The sequence below is a fragment of the Perca flavescens genome, chromosome 1 (genome assembly GCF_004354835.1).
Source record: "Perca flavescens isolate YP-PL-M2 chromosome 1, PFLA_1.0, whole genome shotgun sequence".
In the NCBI taxonomy this organism is placed as follows: domain Eukaryota; kingdom Metazoa; phylum Chordata; class Actinopteri; order Perciformes; family Percidae; genus Perca; species Perca flavescens.
This window is the reverse complement of record NC_041331.1, coordinates 36,458,062-36,475,638: the sequence shown is the minus strand read 5'-3', so window position 1 is coordinate 36,475,638 and position 17,577 is coordinate 36,458,062. Positions and strand designations below refer to the sequence as shown.

Genomic DNA, 17,577 nt, shown 5'->3' with positions numbered 1-17,577 from the left:
ATAAAAACTAAGATAAAATCTGACTTCATTTTCATCTACAATCGTCTCTACTTTTTCATCATGAGATAGAATATTCAGCTGTTAGGGCACCGGTGCCTTAACGACCGTTATCTACCGGTCAGGCAATGCGGATTTCGGCTGCGCTTCTCCCTGATGCTCTGAACGCTACACTTTGCAGCAGCTAACGTTAACCTACCGTTAGCTAGCAGCTGAAGTAAACACGGTTAAAATGCTGACAGCTAAACAGTGTAGAAGTTTGTCTGTATTTCACTGTAGGATTCCTGTAGCGGCCGTTGTCTGAAAAACAACAGATGTTGCGTTCACTTGCGTGCTGCATTCAAAATATTAACTTTAATTTCTTATACTGCACTGTAACTTTTATTCTTATACTGCACTATCAATTTTATTCTTGTCTTTTAATGTTTTTAATTTGTTTATTATTGTTTTTTAATTGTTTTCTAACTGCTCTTTAATGTTTTATGTAAAGCACTTTGAAATTGCCCTGTTGCTGAAATGTGCTATACAAATAAAGCTGCCTTGCCTTGCCTTGCCAAAGTTATTGTAAAATACCCTTTTCCCATCCAGTGGTTGTTTTTGTCGTTTAACACGAATTTACTGGTGAAATAAGGAAGAGGCTCAATATTTGGTCGCATTATAACTATTTGATTGAAACTATTTGACTATTTGATTTGACCCCCGGGCCGGCTTGGGGACCCTTCACAGTGTTGCCACTTCACTTGGCACTGAATTACCGTAATTATCTTAATTGTGTGAATGGTGATTCAGCAGCATTCACTGCTTTCACTCCAATTCATACATCAAAACGTAGCTATTCTTGTCTGTTTTTCAGTCAATGTGCTCATTTAAGCAATAGGCCTTATAGTTTTTGAATTAGCTGCCTCAAAGCAACAAGATACCCTCTTCTCCTTATCATCCACGGCAATGTTATTTAGCTTAATCCAGTCTTGAGCACAGACCCTTATTCTAAACTGTGATATTAGAGTAATGTTTAACCTTATGTACACAAATAACATGTCTACAGCTTCAGCAAAGTCTTGAGATGCTCGAAGTGAAGAGATTTCAGGAATACGGTTTACGGTTTTGAACTGGGAAGCAACCAGCAGTGTGCTGCAAATCCTTCTCGGAGATTCTACCTCTCCCAAGTGTCACTATCACTATGACAACCAGTTTATGAGCCACACCTGCACACAGCACTTTCCATAGACTGACTGACCTGTCTGCCTGCCTACCTGCCTGTCTCTCTTCTTCTGTCTGCATTTAAATCTTAATATGCTCCACATCTTTCATTCATTAAGAGTTTTATACAACTTGTTAATTCTATTCTTACTTTTTTTTATTTAGGCTATTCATTCAAATTAAAGCCGGTAATTCAGTTTTTTACATCAGCTTTTACAAACACGTTCATACAATGTTAGTATTATTCAACTTTTTAAAAACATTCATATTAATTACAACCATTTCCTACAACTTCACCTTCTTCTTACACATTGAAGCCAGCAATTCAGTGTAGTGACAGCTTTTCAGAAAACCTTAAAATATTCCATATTGTTTCATACATTTTTGGTATTATTTAACATTTTCATTACAATGTATACTAATTTAAACCATTCCCACTTTTCCAACTATTCTCACTGCTTTACCTTATTATTTCCATTAAAGCCAATCTAATGTAGCTTTACCAATTGAACTTTTCAGCATTCACAAGCATTTCCTGCAGGAAATGCATTTTATAGTTGGAATATTAAATCAGCACTTATTATGTACAAATAAGCATTTAAAGACTAAAGGGAGACCTATTAGCCGCAACACTATCTTTAAATAGACTACAGCAAATACACTATTTGTCTATTAGGCCTACCTCCTAACTTGGGATCCTTCTCAGCGCTTTTAGCTGGATCTGGTTTGACGCATATATTACGTTATCAATGGAAAGTGCTGAATCTCACCTGTCTTCAAGTGTAAGATGTCCAAATGTAGAAAGGATAGGACACAACCAAAGAAGAAATGATGCACAAGGCGACCATAAGGTGAAGAGCATTGGCTACATTTATTACATATAACTAACTGCAAATGACAGCCTATCATCTTGCATCAGAGTTGTAACTAAACCAGAGACAAGATAATCACGTGCGCATCAATGTGCGCATTTGAGGAGCGCCCTCACACACCCTGGGGACTGGTCCCCACGGAGGTTATAATTGCTGGAAAACACAATTTGTGCACGCACATAAGAAAACACGTTTTCACGCACGACGCGGTTGCCCGTTAATCGAATGTATGAAATGACGTTAGTTTGATTTCACTCTCACTAATTTGGCAGAGTCACAGAACACAGGGAGTGGCTGCAAGCAAGCGACTGTCTAGAGACTAGAGAGAGAGAGATGCACTGCAGGTTAAAGCAACAACTTCACTGTTACTGTTATTTTCTGACATCAAACTTGTAGAGAAAGTTGTAAAATACGGTAGACTATTAGGGGACGCAGCGACTTTGCACAATTTGCGCTGGCTTGCAGAACTAGTTTCACAGGCTGTTGCATTATTAGACCTATAGTTCCATTTCCCCTCAGCCCTTACAGCATAAATTAGCATCGCAAGGAGTATGGCAAGCCGTTGTAATAGCTATAGAATTGATATTGCAGATATCCACAATTTTGATGTCAGATATCCACAACGTTATTTGAAACATTTTCTTGGTAGAGCTCGTTTTTTTTTTTTTTTTTTGGGAATTCAAGCTTTTTATTGAATTATTCACAGGCTTGTTACATGGCAACATTTTTTGTTTCACGATACACAAATGTCATGGAAGCAGACTTCATCTTTTTAGTCCAATTAACATAAACACATAAATAGCATGAACATGTTACAGAAGTAGTGCAGTATTACAAGGTCCCAATGAAGAGAAAACAAAAACAATCATTTAATCTGCTTAACATACATTTACATGATGCAGTTTCAGTTTTCATATAGATGGCAGTATTGATCAGAATACAATGTGAAGCACCATGCTTCATTATACAATTGTCAATAAAGGGGCAATTCTAGGATCAGACCTTTAGAGGGGCTCAGCCCCTAATGAGAATGTGACACGGATACAGTACCCTGCTAAAGTGCTGGTGTGCCTCGTAAAGAAGCCAGCTCAGCCAGCCTGGCCATCAACAGGCCCCAGCCCTGCCAGGAGAGAACAACCAACAAAAAAGGGAGGAGGGGAGAAATGAAAAAACACCAAACACAAAATACACACAACCAGGACAAATTCCCTCAGAAAGCCAAAAGATGGAGGTCAGAATTTCTTTGTATAAAACCATGTATTGAAGACATCTTTAATATGTTAAGTAACGCAGATTTGATATCAAAACTTTTTGTCAACATAATCCTTTCAACACATCCTTGACAAAGACAATTAAGATTTACCTGAGTTGGATTTTCAACAAAGTCAAAAAGAAAGGTTAATTCTGTTATTTCTTTCCTAGGTAAGAGTCCAACACAAAGCCTTTCAGTAAACAATCTTGCACTGAGTTATTGCAATTTCTTGCTCTTCTAGCCACTCTACTTAGTACGAAGCGTGTCATAATGTTTTGGTGCCCATATTAGGCGGATGACTTGTATGTTGTCCTTGTTGGAAACCTGGTCCCAGCAGTACTCGGGGGAGAGCAACCTGGTTGGTTTGTGAAGCCAAAAGTATTTGTTTAGATGACTCTCATCGTGCCACAGAGCCTCCACATCATTTAGTTTGTCCTCCATGATACCCAGAAAGCAGTGATCTGCCAAACTCTTCACATGTTCACACAGGCCTCCAAAGAGAGCAGCATGGTAGTAGTAATCTCCGCTTTCCATGAAGGCTTTGGATTTGGGGTTTCTGTCATAGGTGAGGCTTTGCTGTGGAGCTTTGAAAAAGCCAGCATGTATCTGAGCTACAGAATCCCCCAGAGCCTCTGATCCAAATCTTCCCTTAAACTCCTGATCCACGTCTAAGCAGAAGACGTAATTGCAGCGGTGACGAATCTCTGATTCTATGGTATCTGATATCGTTTTCATGCGCATCATAGAGATGTCCTGCCACCTGGAGTGCTTTTCCACCTGGATAACCTTCAGGCTTCGCTGAGGACCAAGCTCGATGTGTGGTACCTTGTCTGGTTGATCCGTGAACACGTAATATGTCACTTGTAATCCCAACATGAAATGTTGTTCTGCAGAGGTAAGGAAAGTCTTCAGGTAGGCATCCAGGTACCTTAGGTAAAGAAAGAGAGAGAAAAACAATGTTGCTCATAGCTCATAATGATGAAAAAAAAAAACACAACAAAAACATTCCAATACTATTATGTTATTTATTTCATTATTCATATAACTATCATCACATTTGTTGACTTTTTAGCCTGTTTTAACACTGGAGTCATTCCTTTGAGTTTAAACCCAAGCTCAGTTGTCCCCATTGCTCTAACCCTGCAGTTCTGCTGTCATGTGCGGTAGGGCTGCACAATATGAGGAAAATATGCAAAAATGTTGTTGAATATCTCAATAACGTTATATTTCTTGTGATAAATAAATTAAGTGTGCTCAGTTGAACTGAAAGCAGCGGAAATGCAGAACTGAGATAGTTCTTTAAATATCTATTTTATTCTATAAAAGTCACCACTAAAAAAACAATGACGGTTACATTTTAAAGGTCCAATATGTAATATTTGTACTGTAATAAATCCAAAAATGACACCAATGCCTCATCAGATATTAAGGAAACATGTTAAACTGAAATACTATCTTTTCTGACAACAATGCTAATGTCAGTATTTTTTCTTTTTGAAATTTACATTCTGTGACGGAATTTATGTTTATGTTTTGATCTGTGTGTTGTTATCAACGGCCCAGTTTGACAGGCAGGCCGGGTTGCCAGATATACCTGTAAACACGTAAACCCAGCGCGTTACAGCTGTAACGGTAGTACAGCCATGAAAGCAGTAAACAAACGAACAGGATCAACGGAGATAGATTCTACATGACATAAAAAAAGAAAACAGCATGTTTCTGACAGTTGCGTGACCAGAGACGTAACAACCCCCTGGTAAATATTGGAGATGTATTTGAAAGATGGAGACAGCTTAGATCCCAAAAGGATGCAGAGTTGGCTTATTTTCTCCTGAACAGGTAAGCATTAGCTTCAGGCTAATTTATCACAGCTAGGATGGGCATTTTTTGTCATTTCAACATTTGTGTACTCACATTGAATTATATAGCTAGAGTACCCGAGTTGGTTACTCGCAAAAACAATTGAGACATAGCCAGTAAAGTCCCGAGTGGTCCTGGCTAACGCCGCCATGCTAACGTTACCGGGAGGACCAGGCAAGCAGCCCATGGCTGTTTACAGCGTGTAGCCTCTTCAGCGGCTGGAGCCGACAACGGTGAGTTATTTTAATTTTTATTGCTGTAAATCGGAAAGAGAGGACTGTGAGTTTGCAGTGTGTTTAGCGATTGTTGCCGTAATTCTAAGCCAATGAAGTGTGTTCCGTCGGCAAGGTAGTGGTATTTTTAGCGTTTCGTATTGTAATTCTAAGCCGAGGAAGTGTGCCTGACTGGCGTGTGGAGAGGACAGTGAGGTTGTTGTGTTTTTAGCGGTTCATACTGTAATTTTAAGCCCAAAAAGTTTGTCTGTCAGTTGGTTACAGAGCTCCGCGTGAGCACTCGCTTTTATGACTGTCAATATAGCCAGCAGCTAACGTTAGCTACTCCGCTGTGCTGTGGAGTAATGTCTGGCTATGTGAGAAAAGCGTCTAGCAACATTGTTAACGCTGCGGTCTCAGCCTGGCAACCCCTGTGAACTTCGAGTCTGGGCAGGAGGGGGCGGGGGAGACGACTCTCCAGTATTTTGAATTGGTAGTGCAGTAACGATTTTAACCGCTAGCTGCCAGTATTACACACAATATTACATATTGCACCTTTAATGTTTTCTACTGATATTTTTTTTTCAACTAACACAGACAATCTCGGAGTGCCTTTCGCAATGCGTGCAGTATATTGCACCAGTTGATCTCGCTAAGACCAAACAACAAGATATTGTGCAGCCCTAATGTGCGGTATGTTTGCGTGATGGTTTTTACATATGCAGGTGTTCACCAACATTGTTAGAAAGTCGTTGCACACTGTGATGTGAAAAAAAGGGGGAAAAAAGAGGGATGACATATGGACCGGTGGAGCCATGTGAACACAACTGAAGTGAAAAATAAACCCTTTGCAAACACGTGACAGCAAACACGTGACAGCGACCACGTGACGATGGCGGACGGCAGAATCACTGGAAGCACAAGCTAAACAGCGTAGCAGACGAGCAGAGAGTTTCATTAGTTTCAATCAGTTTAAAATAAATAACACTAAATAAACTGTAGTAATAATACTATCTTCTTCTTTATGGCTTCTTCTATTGAACTACAAGTTGTCGTGCTGTTATAGGTCGAGGTAGGGGCATCTGGTAGGTGCTCACAAAGAGCCCAACTCTGCTTTATTGTTTAATTTAGCAGCTAATTGCCTGGACTGCATTTAAACTACACTAGTTATACTCAAGCACTTACAGTTTTCTTCTCTTACAGCGACTGCCTCGCTGATCTCACAATTGTTGAAACGCTGTTAGCTACTTTTGCTTAGCTAATTCCTCTCTGTCTCCTGCTCTCCCTTGCTTGTGTCAAATGTTTAGCTATGGTGCGTTCTTTTTGTCCACCGAAGTCGATTTACGAGTCGTTTTCCGGAGTTACGAACCGGAAGTTGCAAAAAGAACGCCACCGAGGTCGTATATATACGACTCGTCAAGTCGTCTGAACTCAGAGGACCCCGAGTTCACTTTCAAAGATGGCTACGTCGTGCATCACACGTAGTAAACATTGTGGTTTTCTACAATCTTAAGCACTTTTGTCTTTGTTGTAACCAAATGAAGAAGTTGTACACATAGCACTGTATACTGCTACCTATAGGCATGTCGCTACAGTCTTATTAGGAGTTAAACATAGTGCTGTATACTGCTACCTATAGACATGTCTCTACAGTCTTATTAGGAGTTAAACATAGTGCTGTATACTGCTACCTATAGGCATGTCTCTACAGTCTTATTAGGAGTTAAACATAGTGCTGTATACTGCTACCTATAGGCATGTCGCTACAGTCTTATTAGGAGTTAAACATAGTCCTGTATACTGTAGTAGATAACTTTATTGTCCCCGTGGGGCAGTTGGGTTTGCGGCACAATCGCAAGGCACTTTATAACAAGACATCAGACATAATACAAACAAATAATTATTATATCAGACACCGACAAACAAAAAATGAAGAATATACATCACACACTACAATACACTACACACCCTTGGGTATGGTCAGACCAGCTGGACGACTAGCTTATTCTGACTGATTTAAGGCTTTTATGGCTTGTGGTACGAAAGAAAATTTGTATCTGTTCTTGATCAGAAGGGGTAAGCAGAAACGACGCATAGATGGCAGTAGTTTAAAATGTGATGCCAGGGGGTGTGTGTGGTCACATACAATGTTATTAGCCTTTCTCAACAGTCTGTCTTTGTAAATGTGTTCAATGCTTGGTAGTGTTACCCCAAGTAACTTGCTGGCAGTTAAGACTGCTACCTATAGGCATGTCTCTACAGTCTTATTAGGAGTTAAACATAGTGCTGTATACTGCTACCTATAGGCATGTTGCTACAGTCTATTAGGAGTTAAAATACCGCCTGATTAGTTATTTTGTAGCTTGTGCAGCTGAAATTGGCTAGAGACACTCGGTTGCTATATGACAACAACGGCTTTAAGCAGAGTCTTGAGCAGAAAGCAGAGCAGTAGCCTAACGTTAACGTTAATCAAAACGTAATTTTTAGGGCTGTAGTCAACCAAAGAAATGCTTAGTCGACCAAAGTCTTGTCCCGCCCAACGATCAGTCGACTAGAAAAAAAAAAAAAAAAAACGCGATGTTTTGCATTTTGATCGAACATTTATTAAACAATTGTCATAGAGCTTTTATAAAACAACAACGAAAAAACATCAATAATACATAAAACTATAATAATAATAAAAAAAATTGAAAATGAAGTGATGCAAAGTGAGGACCTCTGTCCTAGGTCTATAGTGACAGTCACAATCGCGCACCTGACCACACCACACGCTACAAAAAATATAACTGCTAAAACTGCCAAATAATGAAAAATCCTAACAAAAGCTCTTGTTTATACAGGCTGTATATTCTTCTTTACTTTCAAAGCTATGGGTTAACTTTTGTCCAGCCGATCTAGGCGTTTTAAAACAAACACACAAAAAAACCAAATAGCCTAAAAAAACAATCCTAATAATAATAGGCTGTATAGTAGGAAGGCCTATAGGTTTATTTTCGTTTTGTTACATTATTAAGGCTATTTTCAAACACGTCAAGTGTACAAATAAAAAAAACAAAAACATAAGAAAACACAATCTATTGAGTCAGCATAATAAAGCCGTTAAGGCTACTTACAGATCTGCAGGCCTAGTCCACCTTTTTTATGTTGTGGGCCAAAAACACTAACATGTCCACATTCTTGGGTAAAAGACAGCTCCTCGACTTGTTAACAATAAATCCTGCTTTGGAAAATATGCGCTCTGCAGGAGTGGAGGTTGCAGGGATGCAGAGCAGGCGTTTGGCTGCCCAAGCAAGTTGTGGATATCGCTCCTCATCATTTTTCCACCACGCAAGTGGCCCAGCAGTGTCCACTTTACTTCTGTCCTGAAGATAATCTTTCATTTCGTCGCAAGAGGATCTTTGTGCGCTTGGCTCATCAGGGTCATCCTCTGCACCATGTCCACAAAGAAGCATTGCTATCTCCTTCTCTTTTGCCGTTTTCTGTTTTTTTTGCCAACGGGTTTTCATCATCCCCCATCTGCTTTGCGCTGTCTCCTGAGAGGCTTGGCCTTTGTGCAAGTTTTGCGACTCCAGAATAGGCCTCATCCCGTTTCTCATCACTAAGAAAAGGTAGCTGTTTGAAGCGCGGGTCCAGTACTGCAGCTAAAATGTACAGGCTGCTTGTCTTTGAGTTTCCATCGACTATCTATTTCCTGCACAAGCTTAAGTTTCATCTTCTTCTTTGTTAGGCTATCGTTATCTGTGACGGCAAGATGAAAGTTTTTCAGATTCTCAAGCACTGGGAAGGCCGCAGACAGGGATGTGTTAGTCTGTGTTATCTGTGTTAGATAACAGCTCGGTCAGTGTAATAAAGGGCTTAAGAACATCTGTGATGTCTTCAGCCATATTCCACTGCTCTGTTGTCATGTCCAAAGTGCTGCTGTCACTCCTCTTGGTGTAATTGGGGTCCGATAAAACGGCGGTGATGGGCCAGCGTTGTCCGTTACCACTGACACCCGCTTCTCTGGTGGAATGTTGTAAGTGTCCGCGACTTCAGTGAGTCGCGCAGCGACATTTTCTCCCGTGTGCGCTTCATCCATCTGCTTTGTTTCTAACACAACGCTATTCATTTTCCAGTCCGCATTGATAAAATGGGCCGTAACTGTCATTCATGCCTCCATTCTAAGCGAAGACCACAAATCAGTTGTGAGACTTACAGCCTCGGAGGATTGGAGTAGCTGGTTTACATTTACTTTAAGTCCATCAAACCGCGAACGTAGCGCACGCATGACAGTATCCCGTGCTGGCACGGTATATCTTGGCTCGACGATTTTAAACATGTTCTTAAAGCCCTCTCCTTCCACTGTGTTGACTGGCCTCATATCTTGGGCGATGTAATGCACAATCCCCTTAGTGATGTCCTCCTTTCTCTTCGCCGACAGAGGATGGACCAACTCCAGTTGCGTCTGGGTGCTTCCTGACGCCTGTGGCATGGCCTAGGGATGCGCCTAGTACATAACCAATAAAATATATAAACGTTTAGACATTAGACACAGCAAGCTCAGCTGTCTGACACGTGTATAAATCGCTTACCGCTTTTAGGTGATAGGCCATATTGGTCGTTGAGCTATGGTAAGTTAGCTTTAGGCTGCATAGTTTGCACTCCACAGTCTTGTCGTCTTTTTTTGTAAAATGCAGCCAGACAAAATATTTAGATTTCTTGGACATTTTGCACACTAGCTGGTCATGCTAGTTATCTGTATTAGTTTGTTTAGTCTACACGTTAGCTCTTTAGGCTAGCTAGATCATACCACCACAAGTCTGCTAGCCCATTAGCTGGTCATGCTAGGTAGCGTGTTTTCCATAGGATTAAAGTGGTTAGCCTAATGACTGACATTCCATCTTGTTAAGAGATAGAACTGGACCGTGATATTTTATTTCTTATCAATATCACATTTGGTAGCTCAACCCTTTCCAATTGAATTACTGCTAGCACACTAGCTGGTCATGCTAGTTATCTTATTAACTTGTTTAGCCTAGCTACACATCAACTCTATAATGTTTTGAAGACGTTCAAACTCTTGGAAGTAGGCTAAATCTTACCTTTTAAGCACCATAGTGAAGCATCGGCGGCAGCTCTGGAACGGGCGGCCGTTACGATAGTGAAACTGGCAGACGTTTTTTTTCTTTTTTGAATTTGCCATCACGTCGCACTATTAATGACATCACAAGCAAAACGTGCCACTGATTTGTTGGTTATAATGTTAATCCAGGGCAAACAACTTTGTCATTGATCCTGGACTGTTAATTACTTGGTGATATCAGATCGTGCTATTCTCTCCTTATACTGCAACACAGTTTTCATATTCAGATGTAACCAAACTAATTGTATCTCGTTCAGACAGGATTCAGGGAAGGTATCTTGATGGAATTTTTTTTTCTTCAAATAATACCAAATCTTTTGGCAAAGTGCTACCAGATTCAGACTGAACTGCTGGTGTTTAAGCGCTGGTATTCTCACAGTGATACCAGAGAAACAAACCTTCCCACAGCAAACACAGTGAGGGCCACAGATGATTTTTTTTGGATGTGCTTTTGGTCGTAAAGTTTGGGGTCAAACATCCCCTCCCAGATGATAGGAGCTTTCCAAGATGTGCGCGTTTCAACATCCTGTCTGGCCCTGAAACGGAAGATGAAAACAAATGTTTATGTTAAACAGTCATACGAAGAAGAGATTTATATTGTTTCCACAATTATGAGCAAGCAAGTAATGAAACATTAAGTGCAAAAGGAATTTGTAGCAGTTTTGCCATAATTGCCTTGTCAAACATGTGTATTCTTGTAGGTTTCACCATAATAATGATGAAACTAACATCATATTTGCATCATTTAATGTTTTCGTTTTATTGACATTTGATTTGAAATTATTCCCGGAAAAAGACATTTTGATACTGAAGGAGTTTAACATGATCTAATGTTGCCATTTATTGCCGAGGTAGTCTTTGTTCAGGAGACGTGTAGACCTGCATTCTAATAAAAATCTAACAAATATTTAAATGCAGAAATGATAGTTTAGTAATTTTTAAGGCCTCACAAATTATAATTTAAGATATTGTAAGACTGTAAGAAAAAAGGGAAAAATCAAATCAGGGGTAGCAAACCAGCTTGCTAATGTTAGCTAGCCCTCTTCTGTACAGCACCACTAAATTCAAACTAGATGGGGTGAAAAAAAAAAAAAAAAACTGCTGCTGCGAGTCTGGAGGCAGATGTCTAGCAGGAACTTTGCACTTCAGTGCACAATACTGATATTATACAACAACCTGTAAATAAGATATTATTAAAACTGATAAGGCTATCATAAAATAAATAATGTGACTGAGAGCTATGTGCCAATATAATCTAATCTAATCTTTTCCTAACAATAATATTAAAATGATTGAGAATGAGCATAAAGATGAGAACAAAGAAAGAAAGATTGTATGGGCTGGCATTTCCACAGAGCTTTAAAACAGGGTTTCTGTGGGCTCTTAAAGAATCTAAAATTTGAAAATCTTTTTAATTTTTTGGCTTAAGTATTGTGTTCTAGGTCAATCATTTTAAACAGGTCTTGATTTTCCTACGTCCATGCAAAGCTACCTTGAATGCTCTTTTTTAATTTCATGGTGTTGTAGTTCTTTCTTTCGCTTGGCTAAATATAATTTCGCTCTAGAAATAAGACTAACATGCCACCTACTGTATATTGCAGCCAATCAACTTTTGTGTTATTGGCGCAAGTCTCTTTCGGGTTGTACCACAGACATACACTGAAAAAAAAAACAATGCAACTCATCTCAGCTGGTATTCTGTCTATAATGGATTTGAATGGAAATTTCTAAATGACCCCAAACTTTTGAGCAGTAGTGTAAAAAGGATTTTATTCTTTAGCTATGGGGAAGTGCAAGTTAAGCGATATTTGGCTTGATAAAAAAAACTGAATTTAGGGCTTAGTTGTTGTTGTGATAAAGGTCTTAAATGTCATTCATAGTGGTTTAAAAAGGTCTTAAAAAGTTTTAAATTTGATTTGGTGAAACCTGCAGAAACTCTGTAAAAGCTGTTTATACAGAGTACAATTAAGAAGTATTTCGATGAAAGTTTGTCAAAAGGGAGCAGAGCAGAACTCATCACAACACTACCACAACATACTTATGTACTTACTCAACGTACATTGTATACCTTCAGCAACAATATAATCACTAATAGTAGGCTACTGTATGTATGTAATACACATAATTGTGCCTAAGTTTCCCCAGGAGAGGGTGCAGTCTGACACTACATTTTTTTTTTTACTGTGAGGACTCACAAACTTGTTGAGATAGGGCGCCATTTTAACATTAACAAGGCTTCCTTGACCATCCATAATCACATTTCTCCTAATCAAAGTTATATTCTCACGAGTCAGAATGATAATCAAAGATATCCACAATAACCTTCTTACTAGCAGAAATTGTATTTCAAGAAATCAACAACTGTATTCCCATAAAATTAAAATCCAAGATGTCTTTCAATTCGTATAAGTATAAGTTGTAACATATAGAATAGCCAGAATGGATTTCTATTGCAGATCAGAATCAGAATCAGAATAAGAAAGGGATTTATTGCCTTACAATGAATTTGCCTTGGTGGTTGATACATAAACAAACATATTAAACATTAATATAAAGTAAACAATTAATACAGAAACAAATATATACAGTACAAAAGAAAAAATAGGCTGAATTGTTTAGTGCAAAATGTGCAAAAACATATAGGCTAGTATGTGCAAAGGGCAGGTGTATAATGGTGGAATTGTTGGGTCTCTGTAAAATATCGTGTGGTCTATAGAACTTCTCTTTCAGTAAAGTGTCCTGAGCTAACTCCTGTTATGATTTGACACTATAAATAAAATTGAATTGAATAGTATAGGCCTAGACCAGGATGTAGGTTAGCTATCTGTAATTCAGTTCTTACTAGTCAAGAAGAACATTTCAGATATCCACAATAACATTCTTTATATTCACACTAAGGCATGGATACCCGACCCGAGGCCGACGGCCTACCCAACGGGCCGGGCCGAGTTCGGAGTCCGGACAGATATTTAGAAATTATGGCCGGGGTCGGGTCGGGCTCGGTCACATCAGCGCGATAAGGCATTTGTTGTAAAATGGTGCTGTGGCTCCTTTTAAGAGCGCTCACTGCGTGGGTTTGTGTTGTGTGTTTGAGTGTGTGTGTGTGTGTGTGTGTGTGGGGGGGGGGGGTTTGTTGTGCTTTCCACACAAACAAACGTAGCCTACATGTGTCATTAGTATGAGGGGGAAAAAAGATTTTAACCAATTTCTTAATGCCTGTCGGGCTCGGGCCGGGTTCGGACACGGTTCTGTCGGACGCGGGCCGGCCTTGGACAGAAAAATTCGGCCCGATCCAGACTCTAATTCACACATAATTGTCCTGGGACAAATGGCGTCACGTTTGTCATTCCTGTGTATTGGGCTGTTCATTTCAGATCCCGAGTCTATGCAGCCAAAATAAAGTGTCAGATTTCTTACCCAAAGTTGAGCGTGTAGTCTAAATTGATGCTCAGATTTCCCTCACTGGCCACCAGCAGACTGTCCGCAGGGACGAGGCTCGCTACATATCTAGTATTGAAAAAAATTCCATTATGACACTGGAATAAAATCATTTTGAAATGACTCTTGCCAATACATTAGATTGGCTCGTATGTGCTCTTGTAGCGCTTCAAGAGCCTTCATGCTGACTTTGTCTACTCACCTTAAATATAAGGAAGTGAAGCTGACAACGAGCAACACAAGACAGCAGAAGATTCCAACACTTTTATCCCTGAGCCCACTGAAACATGCAAAAGCAAGCAAACAAAAACGAGTGTTAAGTTGTGTGAGCAATTCTGGTCTTTAATTTACTGTAACTGAAATATATTGCCTTAAAACTTTTCTTTTAGAGTAAACCTTCCATGTTTTGTAGGAGGGCAATTCTACAGTTTTAATTATCTCAGTCATCCAATTCACTAATTTCAAAATAAAACGGTGGGGGAAACCTGGTGGTATCATACCGATAGATAAAGAGCATTCAAAACTTAAATTAAAAAATGCTGCATGTCCAGAAACAATGTCCCCGGTCACTCTGGATAATCCACCGACCTCATAATTTTACATCTTACCACAGGGAAACAGAACAATAAAATCAGATTACCATTGGGGGAACTGATCCTTTAATTAAAATGTTTGTTTTTTTGTCAGTTGCCTTGCCTATATTTACACATATACTATTCAATATGTGTTCATTAATTGTCAAGAATGACATCACCAGATATAAAAAGAAAACCATAGAAGATGAGAGACATACATACCTCATAGCTGTGCAAAAACTGCTGCCTGTATTTACCCAGCAAACAAACTCTCACAGGAGGTGAAGGTATCTGTTGGTTGGTGGATACAATGGCACCTTAAAGTAAAAAACATTCAGTTTACACTTCAGTAAAACTCGCTTTTACTCGCTGTCACACCATTGTTTAGTCATGACAAAAGAAACTATTCAGGTTCTTAAACCACACAAATGGAATGCCCAAGGTCACTCCTTCTCTTTGTCACTATTCACAACATAGTAGACACTCCTAGTAGTCCTAATCTCTGTCATGTTGTGTCATCCCTGACAGGTAGTTAGATTTTAGATAGAGTTTGCATGAATGAAATGTGTGCATCTATTAAATGTGCCACATCACATTGTGACATTGTGAGCAAAAAGCAGCGTACATGGACACAATTTATTCCATTGTGAAAACTTTTACCACACTAAATCGTGCAAACATTGCAGAGTTCTAAAACTCACATTAAATGGCAGAGAGTAAATTTAGAAGTAAATAGGACATGATTTAGGAAACTTTCCATCTTGTTTAATGGTTGACAGGCAGGTGAGTAAATCAAACTCTCACCAGCACATTTCTCATTCCTAATTAACTTAAAATGTTTAAACGTTTCTTTTTTTAAAAGCACAGTTGAAGGAAAAAGGGATGTGCCATTTATGACAATGAGGCAAAGAATTGTGTTGTTAGAGGAAGAAACAAAAAGGGAACCATTTCATGTAAAGTATCTGAGGTAGAAAAATGCTACTTATTCTAAATTGTCAAGGGGAGCCACTCTTTTCCTGGCAGGCGATGCTGATGAATTACCTTCATGCAGGTGGTTTTCAGGTATAGGCTTAAATCCACAACGCTTCCATAACCTTTGCAGAAATAATGTTCCTCTGGAAACTTTGTTTGGATTTTCCTCTAGTGTAATGTTCCAAATAAAAAAAAATAAAAAAACATTCTAGTGTTGTAGAGATCTCCTTCTGTACCAGTTTACGTATGCTCTGTACACCGACAATACAAGGCAGGGGACAAACAGGGAGTGGCTTCCTGGTTCAGGTATGTCGTCATTGGGTTAACCCATTCTGGCGGCCAGATTTTTAGAGTGGCAATGTTGGTTTGTTGGTCGGTCCGCTGATCTGGTCCAGACAGAAATATCCAAACAACTATTGGATGGTTTGCTATTTAATGTGTCACAGAGTCAGACATTCACTTGTCCTGTGATTGGATTGGTACACAATTTTGTACAGATATTTATGGTTCACAGATGAAATGAAATGTATCATATTCAAATCATCTATCCCTAACCACTGATCCAGTTGCCACCTTGGAGTTTCGGTATATTGCAGCCAATCAGCTTTTTGTGTTATTGGCGCAAGTCTCTTTCGGATTGTACCACAGACATAAAAACGAATTTTATTCTTTAGCTATGGGGAAGTGCAAGTTAAGCGATACTTAATAAAAACTGAATTTAGGGCTTCATAGTGGTCTTAAAAAGGTCTAAAAATTTGACTTGGTGAAACCTGCAGAAACTCTGTAAAAGCTGTTTATATAGAGTACAATTCAGAAGTAGTTCGATGGAAGTTTGTCGAAAGGGAGCAGAGCCACCTTGGAGTTTCGGAGCTTTACTCCTACCTTTTACCATTTATTAGTCTGAATTTGCTTGACAACTGTGATTTCTACTGAGGCTGTGCCAGAAAGATGAACTTCCATTCCAGCCAGACTAGTGCTTGCAAACTGCGCTTGCCCCTTCCCTCCTTACCACCACTGATGTGCCCCTGAGCTGCTCAGTGTCCAGCAGATCAAAGAGGTGTTGTACTGGGCAGCTTTCATGTGTGAATTTATTTATACATATGTGCAAATGTGAACAGGTTTTCATGCAAAAGAGGGACTTCCTCCCCGTGAAACTTCCCTGAAGAAATAAAGGTTATAAAAACATATGGCTCTGCAAACATGTACTCTATCCACCGAGATGACAGAGATGGTTTAGTTCTTTCAGTCCTAGGAAACCTCAGCGGATCATTAGTTGGAATGCTGTTCAACAGCATTCCAACTCCCTCCCTCCTTCCCTCCCTCCCTCCCTCCCTCCCTCCCTCCTTTTCTCTCTCCGTCCTTCCTCTGTTTTTTTGTTTTTGTCTCCCTCCTCCTCCCTCATTCTCCGTCTCTCGCTGTCTCCTACCCTACTTCTGTCTTCCTCCCTCTGTCTCCCTTCCTCCCTCTGTCTTCTTTCCTCCCTCTGTCTGTATCCCTCCCTCACTCCTTTTTCTTTTCTGTCTCCCTCATTCCCTCTCTATCTCCTTCCCTCCCTCTCTGTCTCTCTCCCTCCCTCTCTCTCTTTCCCTCTCTCTCTCTCTGTCTCTTTTTCTTTACCTCTGCCTCTCTCTCTTTCTCTCTCCCTGTCTCTCTCTCTTTTTCTCTCTCTCTCCTTCTCTCTTCATCCCTCCTTCTCCTTCCCTCTCTTCCCCACTCTCTTCCTTTCTCTCTCATCTCTTTCTTTCCCTCTCTCTCTCTCTCTCTTTCTCTCTCTCTCTCCCTCTCTCTCTTTACTTCTCTTTCTCTCTCTTTGTCTCTCCCTCTCAGACCTCACAATGTTCTACATATTTTGTCATTTTTCAACTTTTGAAGCCAACAGTTCTGTTTAGCGTCAACTTTTAGCTTTTTAATGAAATTCATACTTCTTAAAACGATTTCCACTTTTTCTACTACTCTCACTACTTCAACTACTACAAACATTCACTGGCCAGTCGTTACCATGACAACAGATACACACCCAGATACTACAGGCAGGAATATGAACTTTAGTCTGCCTTCTCTCTTCTATTCTCTTGTT

General features: G+C 39.7%; 1 protein-coding gene across 1 annotated transcript; it reads right to left on the bottom strand.

Moving 5' to 3' along the window:
- Positions 1 to 2,764: 2,764 nt before the first annotated feature.
- Positions 2,765 to 14,755, bottom strand: LOC114554441 (N-acetyllactosaminide alpha-1,3-galactosyltransferase). The gene is made up of 5 exons (XM_028576332.1): positions 14,751 to 14,755; positions 14,156 to 14,233; positions 13,933 to 14,022; positions 10,914 to 11,051; positions 2,765 to 4,249 (listed from the first exon to the last, which is right to left on the bottom strand). The coding sequence occupies exons 1-5, from the start codon at positions 14,753 to 14,755 to the stop codon at positions 3,568 to 3,570; spliced, it is 993 nt and encodes a 330-aa protein (XP_028432133.1). The 3' UTR covers positions 2,765 to 3,567.
- Positions 14,756 to 17,577: the final 2,822 nt, after the last annotated feature.

Excerpts from the sequence above, each read along its gene's own strand:
- LOC114554441 (XM_028576332.1), bottom strand. Across the intron at positions 14,023-14,155 it reads TTCACTTCCTTATATTTAAG|ATATGTAGCGAGCCTCGTCC; the intron begins GTGAGTAGACAA and ends TTTCAATACTAG. Across the intron at positions 4,250-10,913 it reads ACTGTGTTTGCTGTGGGAAG|GTACCTGGATGCCTACCTGA; the intron begins GTTTGTTTCTCT and ends TCTTTACCTAAG.